This window comes from Carcharodon carcharias, chromosome 15 (assembly GCF_017639515.1).
Source record: "Carcharodon carcharias isolate sCarCar2 chromosome 15, sCarCar2.pri, whole genome shotgun sequence".
Taxonomy (NCBI): domain Eukaryota; kingdom Metazoa; phylum Chordata; class Chondrichthyes; order Lamniformes; family Lamnidae; genus Carcharodon; species Carcharodon carcharias.
Window position 1 is genome coordinate 127,581,513 of NC_054481.1, and position 12,653 is coordinate 127,594,165.

At 39.6% G+C, this 12,653-nt stretch overlaps 1 protein-coding gene across 2 annotated transcripts in view; it reads left to right on the forward strand.

Moving 5' to 3' along the window:
* Positions 1 to 12,653, forward strand: part of ube4b (ubiquitination factor E4B, UFD2 homolog (S. cerevisiae)) — a 76,001-nt gene that overhangs the window by 53,136 nt on the left and 10,212 nt on the right. For both annotated transcript variants that reach the window (XM_041206348.1, XM_041206349.1), the window contains 8 exons: positions 350 to 448; positions 1,663 to 1,776; positions 2,304 to 2,502; positions 2,688 to 2,823; positions 3,144 to 3,243; positions 6,129 to 6,256; positions 7,505 to 7,603; positions 11,536 to 11,771. In XM_041206348.1, coding sequence (XP_041062282.1) covers positions 350 to 448; positions 1,663 to 1,776; positions 2,304 to 2,502; positions 2,688 to 2,823; positions 3,144 to 3,243; positions 6,129 to 6,256; positions 7,505 to 7,603; positions 11,536 to 11,771 — 1,111 coding nt within the window. The remainder of the gene's footprint in view (positions 1 to 349; positions 449 to 1,662; positions 1,777 to 2,303; positions 2,503 to 2,687; positions 2,824 to 3,143; positions 3,244 to 6,128; positions 6,257 to 7,504; positions 7,604 to 11,535; positions 11,772 to 12,653) is intronic.

Genomic DNA, 12,653 nt, shown 5'->3' on the forward strand with positions numbered 1-12,653 from the left:
TTTAATCTTCGTAGGTTCAAATCCCATTCACCCCCTTTCCCAAAATGTTATTTTTAGTCTAAACTATGGTGAAATAACACAAATAATGATGGTATCATCATTTTCCTTGACTGAGAGCCTTGCAAAATGTTCCTTTTTAATTGTTTCACAGGCTTTCATAAAAGTAAAGGTGTATAATGGATGTACAGTTCAATAGCTGACCAACTGAATTAATTTTGCAATATTATTTCTTAAAGCACAGGACATAATCTTGAAAAAGATACTTGCTCAGCTTTTTTTCCTTTTAATAGTGTACTTCTCAGTCTAGATTGACTGTTTGGTTTGACATTAATCACGTGTTTTGCTTTAGACCAGAGTTGTTGAGAAATATTTCTCTGGACCTACACTCACACTTGAAAATACTAGAGTTGTCAGTCAGTCCTTGCAACACCATCTGGAATCAGCCAGGGTAAGTCATCGATTGAAACTCTAATCATTGCAAAAGATTCATGATTTACTCTTCAAAACATATTTTTGCCCAGGTATTTTATCTTCCCATGTTGTTTTCTTGTGCTGCCACAAGATGTCACCATGTCTTTTAAATTGCATCAATAATTAATATTGCATCAAGTTTTGTGGTCATAAGAACATGGATTTAAGCATCAGTTTGACCACAAAATAGCAAGGAAGTCATAGTGAGATGTGTATTTACTCCTCACATAGGTTCTAAGTGAAATTGTTCAAGTGTGCAAAATAAAAAAAGACTTGTGTTTACATAGCAACTTTCATGGCCACTGGATGCCCCAAAGTACTTTATAGCTGATGAAGTATTTGTGTAAGTGCAGTCACTATTGCACTGCAGTGGCAGCTACCTTGCGTACAACAAACTCCCACAAACAGCAATGTGATAATGAGTAGTTAATCTACCTTGTGATGTTGAGGGATAAATCTTGGTCAGGATACTGGGGATAGCTCCCCTGCTCTTCTTCAAAGTAGTGCCATGGGATCTTTTACGCTCACCTGAGAGAGCAGATGTGGCTTCTGTTTAATCTCTCCATAGATGGTGCCTGACCCCCTGATGATGTGTATTGCTTACTGAAAAAGATCAACACTTGCTGAACTGCAGGCAGCCATTATTGAACTAAGTTTATTTACACCTCCCTAACAGAGAGGGCAGCAAAGAGGGCAATGTAACAAAATGCTAAGATCTTGACAATATAGCACACTGAGTGTTTGCAGAATTTTTTGTTTTTATTTCGAATAACTTTTGGAATGCCCAGTCTAATAACGTTTATTTAGTTGGCAAACCTTCTAAACGATGTACTGGGAGAGAAAGGAGTGGGCTTGTGGAATCTTGATTCTGGCTCATTAAAATTAATAGCGTCAGGATTGTCCAAAATTGCAGTTTGAAATCCATAATTCAATATCTTCCAATCTGTCAGGTGCTGTTGCTGGGTGCAAGAGAAGGGTGCTTTCATACGTACTTCTTGAGCTAGCATTTGGTGCATACAGTCTATATACACCTGCAGCTTTGAATCCAGGTTTTCTGTTAATGTAATTTCAAACTAATGACAAGTCAGCCATTTGTATGTGCATTTTTTTTTTGTTTAACCACTGAGGTTCACTGAGAGTGGATTGCGTGTCAACCTTCCAGCTTGTGATCCCCTGTTTTTTTTTTTACAGACTGATCTCTTCAAAGTTTTGCACAATATTTTACTTAATGGTGAGACCAGAGAATCTGCTTTAAATTACATGGCAGCAGTGGTAAACCGCAACCTGAAGAAAGCACAGATGCAAGTAAGTGTAGGATAAATGGACATGATACTTATCAGGTTATCTCATTGCTTCTTTGCCGTGATGATCTGAAAGCTCTTAGTGGTAAATGCATGTCATTGCTGTGATCCTGTCGATCCTTAGATGCTCAAGATTTGACTGGCTATTGTTGTTTCCCTGGGATTTCCATAGACCTTCTTTTGAAGTTGCAGCAGGAGAGTCTACAGCTCCAGATTTTTGTAGTTGGCTCTCAGCTAGTTGGGGTACAATTTTATATTGTGGTTTGCATCTCAAATAGAATGTCAGATTTTTAGGAAATTGAAGTATAGTATTTAAAGCAGTTTTTTAAAATTGTTTTCTCGAGGGTAATTGGGGATGGACAATATGTGCTGGCCTTGCCAGCGATGCTCATATCACAAGAACGAATTTTTAAAAATGTTAAAATGGAGTATTTTGCCAAAGAACAGTGCCTCATTTCATAACTACAACTGGAATTCAAAACTCAACAATATGTAGAGCAATTTTAAAATGTCAAAATTCATTTTTAATAGACAGATGACCGACTGGTGTCAACAGATGGATTCATGTTGAATTTTCTGTGGGTGCTGCAGCAACTGAGCACAAAGATCAAGCTAGAAACGGTTGACCCAATGTACATTTTCCACCCCAAGTGTCGTATCAACATACCCACAGATGAGACGCGTGTGAAAGCCTCAATGGAAGACATTAAAAGCTGGCTTTCTGAGCTCAGTAAGTACATATAAAGTATTATAGAAAGATTTATCAGAACTGTGTGCATCTTTTTCTCTGCATCTGTCAGCCTTAGTAAGGCATGCGTTTTAACCTGACTGCAGAAGCGTGTTCCTCCTTAATTTAGCTAAACGATTTCATTTTTTTTTAGAAAATGTGTATATTTTTGTTTCTCACCTAAATAGATGATCAGTCCAAGTTTGCTGAGCCAAAGTTCCCCACGGAATGCTTTTTCCTGACGTTACATGCACACCATCTTGCTATCCTGCCAAGTTGCCGTCGGTATATAAGAAGACTACGAGCTATTCGAGATCTCAACAGGTATGAGAGGGCTTGTACATTTAGACATACGTTATGCAGTGCCTTTCATGGGCCTCCCAAACAGCTTTATAGAGAAGCCTGCTCTTGAAAACTTAAATACATCTATGTAATTTAAGAGAGAATAGCACAAATGCATCATATAGTGCAGTTCCCATATACTGAGATCACAGCAGGCAACCTGGAACCATAAATGTGATACAACACTCTGCTAATGTGTTTGTAAATGTAATTGCTGATCCATATTCTGATCTACAATGTTTTAATGAGCTTTCCTTCACTTCAGTCTACTAAATTGTATAGTGACTTTTTTTCCTTTATAGAACTGTTGAGGAGCTGAAAAATAGTGAAAGTCAGTGGAAGGATTCCCCATTGGCAAACAGACACAGGGAGATGTTGAAACGATGCAAAACTCAATTGAAGGTGTGTTTAAAAAAAATAATAAATTTCAGGTAATGATGCAGATTTATCACCAATGGTGCTGTTATTTAGCCTCTTTAGATTCCACTGAAGAAGATGACAGAGAGGCTCCATCCATCTACCTTTTGCTCTTGCATCCTCATAATAATAGGGGCCAATTAGTTTAGTTGGCTGGATGGCTAGTGTGTGGTTCTGAGTAACGCCAACAGCGCAGGTTTGATTCCCAATCCGGCTGCAGTAGACTTGGGATTTGTCTGCTCACCCTGCCCCTGAGAGTAGAAGGCAATGGCAAACCACCACTGACAAAACCTGCCAAGTAAACGGCTCAGCATGAAGCATCAGCAGCCATGAGCCAAGGACCTACCTGCCTTTGAGCAGAGCACAGGTGATATGACATCATAATAAATAAGGACTTTATTTTTAAAAAATCAACTTTTACTAATTTCCAGAAATAGATTCCTTGAGTATTTTGGTGATGACTTGGTTAAAAACTAACCTCCTGCTGCCTTGAAACCATGACCCTACGCCCCCTCCCCTCCCCAAACCATGAATTTCCTCCATTTCATTTCCAACAATCAGCTCCTGAGATGTGGGTTCAATACATCCACAATGTCAAGAGGCACTTTGAAGGGTATTGATACCGATTTACACCTGTGAAAAACTGCATAAAATTTACTGTTGAAAGCATGTACTATCGATAGCATTTACTGTTAAATTGAATTTAGCATTAAGAACACATATTTCATTCAAACTTTTTAAAAATGGTGTGGTATTTGAAACATTTCATGTTGGTGGTTGACATTTTGTGGTGCTCAGTCCATTCATAGATACTATATTTTTTGCAGCTAAAATAGCTTGTCAGTGCTTTGACTTTAAAACGCCTTATACCTTTTGGAACTTCCATTGAAGAAATCCTTAAACGTGGTGTCTTGTGAAAGTAATTATTGGTTGTCATTTGGCGTAACAGTATGGTATAGTGTTGAGCTATGTAGTGCTAAATAGCAATGCTGTACTGTAAAATGCAGCACACATTTATGATGTTTTCTTGGGCTCTAACTTTTTGATTCTGATTTTCGCCCACTCTTGGATGTTAGAAATAAACCTGGGGTTGGGGCATTAAAATTGATTTGCAAGGTTCTTTAATGTCTGCGTAGAAAGACTCTGTAAGCATCAATGTACATAGTACATTAATGAAAAGTTGAAATCAGCATTGAAAATATTAGAAATGCTTTAAGGGTAAACCAGGATAAGCTTCAGAGTGAATTGAGAGCAGGTGATGCTCATTGAAGCCTGTACTTCAGAGCTAGGTTTTCCCTAGTAAGTGGGCTTTTGCTTCTGGACAGAGAAAGGATCCAGAAGGGAAGAGTGGAAATTGGTATTTGTATAGTTTAACAATAAAACAGTTGTGATTCACAATGTCTTCTGCTTCCTGATTCAGTAAATGGATACCCACTTATTAAACAAGCATTTTGACTGTATAAATGCGACATGCTTAAAGCTTTTCTCTTTTTTAGTGGGAGGTGGTGTGTGTGTGAGGGGGAACCTGGAATGATTACCTGAAATCAATAAATACTGGAGTTTTGCCTTGGTTTTGCTTTCAAAAATACAATATACCCTTCTAAATTCAAAGTTGCTGAACTCATTATTTGGCAGTTCAGTGTTTTAATACTGGGTTCCCATTTTACTGCTAGTCATGTTGCTTAATTAAAACATTGGATAAGCCAATCCTCTTTAGTGCAAAAGCAATTTTTGAACGATTATTGGCCTGTATTCATGAGCTTGAAATCTTCAGTTACTGTAATTATATTTAGTCATTTCGTAGTACAGAACTTGATTGAGTATTCCTGAAAAAAGATACTGGTCAGGGCACTTAGCAAGAATACCAATATAAGGGAAAAACAACAATGAATACTATATGAAAAGAGAGTGCTGATTGGTTGGCAAGTGGACCAATCACCACTCTTGTCATACAGTATAAATTGTTGTTTTCCCCTTATTGGTATTCTTATGTCATGTCCTGATGAGTGCCAGGTAAAAAGCTTTGACAAGTCTCTTTTTTATTTCTCAGCAGTAACTATATTTAAATATCAAAGTACTACTGATTATCTCCAAAAAAGAAAAAACTTGCAGTTTATATTGGATCGTCCACAACCTTGGGACTCCCAAGACGCTTCACAGAAAAACAGTACATTTGAAATATACTCACTATTGTAATGTAAGATAAATTCAACAGCCATGTTGGGCACAGACAGGTCCTACAAACAGCAATGTGATAGATGACCAGATAAACTGACTTTAAGCTAACGTTAATGAACAGACAAATGTTTGCTAACATACTTGGAGGCTCGCCCTGCTCTTTTCTTTGACTGGTGTCCTGAAATCTTTTATACCCAGCTAAGAGGAATGTGGGACTTCATTTTAACGTCTTGTCCAAAAGCTAGCAGATCCGGCAATGCAGCACTGCCTCGGTACTGCACTGAAATTTGAGCTGAGATTGTGTTTGATACCAGAATATTAAATGCATGCAGTTAGGGTGCCAAATTCAAAACCCAGATTGTTTTGACTCTTATTGAATGAGTACTCCTGAGAGATATTTATGTTGGTTTCCGTTTTTTTGGATCATCAGGATTATGTGGCTCGTCCACGCTGTTCCAACTAGTGAATTCTTTAAGTACTGTGCTATATTAATTAGTTGTTAGTTGCATGTCAATAACAATTTGGTAGCAATAGGTCATATAGCTGCAAATATAGTGTATAAGATGATATGTGCTGACTTAATGTTAAAACGTTGCCTGGTCTTTGTTTTTTTGTGTAAAAGGCATCTTAATTGAGGATGATTTTGTGTTTGTAAAATACGTATTGATGTGTTCTTTGTACTTTACATACAGAAATTAGTGCGGAGCAAGGCCTGTGCTGATGCTGGTTTGTTAGATGAGAATCTGTTAAGGAGATGTCTCCAGTTTTATGGTACATTAATTCAATTGATTTTTCGTCTGGTTGACCCACGTTACCCAGAGTAAGTGTTCTGCTCTATTTGTGTACAAGATCCTCACAAATTGCAATAACTTTTCTATCTGTTAAATGTAGAATGGTTTTGTGTGATTAGATTCCCTAGACTTTGATTCATGGAAGATACTATAATTTGTTCCTGTGTACCCTCCTCCCAAATAACATGAGTATAGGTTTATAGGCTTGTTATTTTCAGAGAGAAGAAAATTGTGATATGGAGCGCTTTATAAACCTTATCACCTAAACCAAAAAGGATTCCTGGTCCCAATATTCTGGTTATTTTTCCTAATGTTTTCTCCTTTCACTTTTTGAAGGCGCAGGCTTGTGCTGGAACACACATGTGGCAAGCTTGTTAGTTTAACTGATGGAGAACAAGTGAAGGACACCTGATCCAGCTGCTTCCTTGCCTAATATACAAAGAATAGGGGATTCTGAATTGTGACCTTAAGCAGGAGCACGCGCTGATTTTTTGTTTCACTCTGCTTTGCGCAAGGGCTCTGAAATTAATTGCTGTAGTTTTAAATGTACTAATAAGGAAGTTTGTATTTATGTGGTTCCCTTTTGCGTCAAAGCATTGCAAAGCCTATTGCACAAGCAAATTGCTTTTGGAGTGCACTAACAGTTATGTAGGCAAACTACTTAATTCAATTATTAAAAATTCCTTCCAAGATGGTTTAAAATTTCAAATACGCTCTTCACTCAATCTAGGTATAGAGAGCAGTTTGCACAATGTACCAACACTAGATCTTGTTAGTTGTAAGTAGGTTAATGTAGGAAGAAGCTGATAAATTCACACAACAGCTGCCCAACCATCCTTGTTGCCTTCCTGTCCATTGCTATTGCTTTGTCAGATTTGTATCGCATTCTAGTAGATTCATGGCCACTAAGAATTGGTTGAGATGACCAGCATTATTTCCAGTTGGAACTGTCAGAGGGGAAATGGCTTTCATTCCAGCAGTTTTTGAATTTGAATGCAATTTCCGCATCTATGTGGGCCATGTTATAAATCACTGTGCCGCATATTTCTCTGTTCCACCTACACTAAAATTGCACCATTGAGCTGTGAGTTCAAGAAATGAAGTAACTTTGTTGCTTGAGCCCTACTTTTTAAAAGCCATGGAAACTGCAGAGTCTGTATTATTCTAACAATTGAATCAAACTAGCACCGACCAAATAGGTGTTGACAATGAGTTCTTTTGATCTTGTACTTTTTCCTAACTACAGGATTGCTGAATGTTTTTCTTTCATCTTGCAGCATGACACTGCCCCTTAACCCAGAGGTCCCCAAGGTGTTTGCAGCATTGCCTGAATTCTATTTAGAAGATATTGCTGAATTTTTGCTGTTTATTGTACAGTAAGTAAATGTAATTTCAACAGAGGTAATAATGTGGGGTTAATCCTTAGGAGAGACTCAGTCATCAGTGCATTCGTTAAAACAAGTTCTCTTTCCAGCAAGACAGTGGACCACTACCGCTTGTAGAAGAATCTGATCCTACAGTGTACTTAACCAAGATGATTCTATCTGTACAAGTCAAAGTCTTAAATCTAGTACACCCCATTGTCAAAAGTCTTAAATCTAGTTCACTCCATTGTCAAAAGTCTTAAATCTAGTTCACCCCATTGTCAAAAGTATCTTTTTTTAAAGTTGGTGGGATCAGCCAATCATTTCCTGCTGCTTTTTCAAATCTTGATAGTCTGGGCTGCTCTCCTGCCACAAGAAGGAATTGTCTGTTAATTGACCTATGGATATATCTATTTATACAAGTTTCCAACAGAAGGTACAAGAGCAGTGATTTTAAAGGGACAAGACAGCTCGCACACAGTCCATTTTAGCATCCCCACCTAACCACGAGCAATGTTGCTTGAGTTCAGCTACGAGTAGTAAATGTTGTTGCAACACAAACCAATGAGAGATAAGTCAGCGATGAGGAAAGAACATTCATCCCCTAGTACCACTTCATATAAACCCTGTTATCATGTTAATTAGATGATTGCATTGTAAATGGCACCAAAAAAATGTTTGCGAATCTACATCTGTGTGGAGTAGTAACCGGAACTGAAACGAGTGATCAATTCATTGTAAAGCCTTAATATTACTACTTTTACTGTTCTGAGTATTGTAACATTATATAGTAATCAAGATTTGGAACAACCACCAGCCAATATTCTTTTATGATACTCTTAAGCCCCCACCACAGAACCAGGGCAATTTGTCATTCTTGCTGCTGCCCTGCCAAATTCGGCACACAGCAGGGTTCTTTCTGAGCCTACTTTTACTTGTATGGCTAACCACCACACAACATAGCGTGTATACCCACTGCGCCATTGGGCTTTGACTGCTTTATTGGTGTAATCTGCATGTGAATCAGTAAGTGGCTGTGAACAACAGTAGCGTCAATGCCCGTTCTCTATTGTACTTTCTGGATACTTGCTTTGTGCTGAAGGATGAAAAGGTTTGTTTAAAATTTCTTGACATGTACGTTGGGTTCTGTACAATACTATTATATTGCAGATTATTGGCTATTTTGTCACACATAAGACATAGGAGCAGAAATGAGGTCATTCGGCCCATCGAGTCTGCTCCACCATTCAATCATGGCTGATACGTTTCTCAACCCCATTCTCCTGCCTTCTCCCTGTAACCGTTGATCCCCATACCAATCAAGAACCTATCTATCTTGGTCTTAAGTACACTCAATGACCTGGCCTCCACAGCCTTCTGTGGCAATGAATTCCATAGAATCACCACTCCCTGGCTAAAGAAGTTTCTCCTCATCTCTGTTCTAAAAGGTCTTCCCTTTACTCTGAGGCTATGCCCTTGGGTCCTTGTCTCTCCTACTAATGGAAACATCTTCCCCACGTCCACTCTATCCAGGCCTTTCAGCATTCTGTAGGTTTCAATCAGATCCCCCCTCATCCTTCTAAACTCCATCGAGTATAGACCCAGAGTCCTCAAGCGTTCCTCATATGTTAAGCCATTCATTCCTGGGATCGTTCTCATGAACCTCCTCTGGACCCTCTCCAGGGCCAGAACATCCTTCCTGAGATACAGGGCCCAAAATTGCCCACAATATTCTAAATGTGGTCTGACCAGAGCCTTATAAAGCCTCAGCAGCACATCCCTGCTTTTATATTCTAGTCCTCTCGAAATAAATGCCAACATTGCATTTGCCTTCCTAACTACCGACTCAACCTGCAAGTTAACCTTAAGAGAATCCTGGACTAGGACTCCCAAGTCCCTTTGCACTCCAGATTTCTGAATTCTCTCCCCATTTAGAAAATAGTCCATGCCTCTATTCTTCCTACCAAAGTGCATGACCTCACACTTCCCCACATTGTATGCCATCTGCCACTTTGCCCATTCTCCTAACCTGTCCAAATCCTTCTGTAGCCTCCCCGCCTCCTCAATACTACCTGTTCCTCCACCTATCTTTGTATCATCTGCAAACTTAGCCAGAATGCCCTCAGTTCCTTTATCTAGATCATTAATGTATAAAGTGAAAAGTTGTAGTCCCAACACTGACCCTTGCAGAACTCCACTAGGCCACCATCCTGAGAAGGACCCCCTTATCCCCACTCCCTGCCTCCTGCCAGACAGCCAATCTTCTATCCATGCTAGTACCTTGCTTCTAACAGCATGGGCTCTTATCTTACTGAGCAGCCTCCTGTGCGGCACCTTGTCAAAGGCCTTCTGGAAGTCCAAGTAGATAACATCCATTGGCTCTCCTTTGTCTAACCTACTCGTTACCTCCTCAAAGAATTCTAACAGATTTGTCAGGTATGACTTCCCCCTGATGAAACCATGCTGACTTTGCCCTATTTTACCATGCACTTCCAAGTATTCTGAAATCTCATCCTTAATAACGGACTGTAAAATCTTACCAATGACCGAGATCAGGCTAATCGGCCTGTAATTTCCCAACTTTTGCCTCACTCCCTTCTTAAACGGGGGGGGGGGGGTTACATTAGTGATTTTCCAGTCCTCTGGGACCGTCCCTGACTCCAATGATTCCTGAAAGATCACCACTAACGCCTCCACTATCTCTTCAGCTATCTCCTTCAGAACTCTGGGGTGTAATCCATCTGATCCAGGTGATTTATCCACCTTCAGACCTTTCAGTTTTCCTAGCACCTTCTCCTTGGTAATGGCCACCATACTCACCTCTGCCCCCCGGCTCTCTTGAACTTTGGGGATGTTACTCGTGTCTTCCACCGTGAAGACTGACGCAAAGTACCTATTCAGTTACTCCACCATTTCTTTGTTCCCCACTACTACTTCTCCAATGTAATTTTCCAGCGGCCCAATGTCCACTTTTGCCTCTCTCTTACCCTTTATGTATCTTAAAAAAACTCTTGCAATCTTCTTTTATATTACTGCCTAGTTTACCCTCATATTTAATCTTCTCCCTCCTTATTTCTTTCTTAGTTGTCCTCTGATGGTCTTTGTAGGCTTCCCAATCCCTGGCTTCCCACTGCTCTTCTCTGCATTGTATGCTTTCTCTTTAGCTTTTATGCTGTCCCTGACTTCCCTTGTCAGCCATGGTTGCCTCATCCTCCCTTTAGTATGCTTCTTCTTCCTAGGGATGAATTTTTGCTGTGTCTCCCAATTTACTCTCAGAAACTCCTACCATTGCTGTTCCACTGTCTTTCCTGCTAGGCTCATCTCCCAGTCAATTCTGGCCAGCTTCTCCCTCATGCCTCTGTAGTTGCCTTTATTCAACTGTAATACTGTTACATCTGATTCCAGCTCTCAAATTGCAGGGTAAATTCTATCAAATTATGGTCACTTCCTCCTAAGGGTTCTTTCACCTTAAGCTCCCTTATCAAATCTGCCTCATTACACACCACTAAATCTAGAATTGCCTGTTCCCTAGTGGGCTCCACCACAAGCTGCTCCAAAAAGCCATCTCGTAGACATTCCACAAATTCCTTTTCTTGGGATCCACTACCAACCTGATTTCCCTAGTCTACCTGCATATTGAAATCCCCCATGATCACTGTAACCTTGCCTTTCTTACATGCCTTTTCTATCTCCTGGTGTATCTTGTGCTCCACATCCTGACTACTGTTCAGAGACCTGCACATAACTCCCACTATGGTTTTTTTACCTTTGCAGTTCCTCAACTCTACCCACACAGATTCTACATCATATGACCCTACATCATTTCTTGCTATTGATTTGATTTCATTTCTTACTAACAAAGCAACCCCACCCCCTCTGCCAGCATGTGCCAGCTTTTATTATAGTTTTTCTCTTTTAATTCATTACCATTTATTCTTCTGCAGATATTCCCCTCAGGTTTTATACGAGCCTTGTACTCAGGACGTTGTGACCTTCCTAGTTGTATTTATCTGTAGTCAGAACTATATCCGAAATCCTTACTTGATTGCCAAGCTGGTAGAAGTCGTGTTTGTGACAAATCCAGCAGTTCAGCCTCGAACACAGAAATTCTATGAAATAATGGAGAATCATCCACTGGCCACAAAACAACTGGTGCCTGCGTTAATGAAATTTTACACAGGTATGCTATTTTCCAATTTAACTTGACCATAAAGATAATTTTATTATCATTTGGTTGATGTGCCATTGGGGTTCCTTTAGATAGTTCTGCATTAGATGAGCTATGAAAGGCTCTTGAGTTAATTGGAGACTCCTGTAAGATGCTTTCATAAAACATTTGTCTCATAGCTCTGTAAATTATTTATTGGGGAAATAGAACCATTGGCCTTAGATCAGCACCTAAACATGTTAGTCAGTGTTTCACTCCAAGCAGAATAGATAAGGTTTTCTTTCAATTTACTAAAAAAGACTACAGGACCCGAGGCTTCTTTTGTGAAGATAAATCGAATGCCAAAGCCGAAGATTAATAATCACGTGTATTGGAAAATTAACTGAGAACGCCAACTTTATAATGAAAGGACTGATCCCATCATGAAGGCTTTGGAAGTTCATTTTGTGTTTTTTTTTTTAATTCCCCCTCAATTCCTTTCCTGAAGACATGGACTTGTGCTGTGATCTAGTTCCTCAAGTGCTGACTACTCATTAGTACCTCAACCGAGTGACCATCCTTTGTGAATCCAGGTGCTGTGTTGTAGGTCTGTTTGGCTGTAAGGGGCATCTGTCCCCACAATATCAACACTTCAGCACTTTCTCTGGAGAGGGGAATAGAGGCCAGTTGTATCATCATAGTGCTGCTCTTGGAAAGGTCGCACAACACTTCAGCCATTATATGTTTGGTTATTCTTTTCTTTGAAGTTTTATAAACTGCTTGTGCCATTTTAAAATAACCTGACTCTTAGTGACAATAATGTTGTCGTGTTAATGAGGCAGACAATATCTTTGTTTAAGGCATTAAGCCTGATGTGTTATACTGAGCTTCAGTGTTTTGGAAGCAGCGACAAAA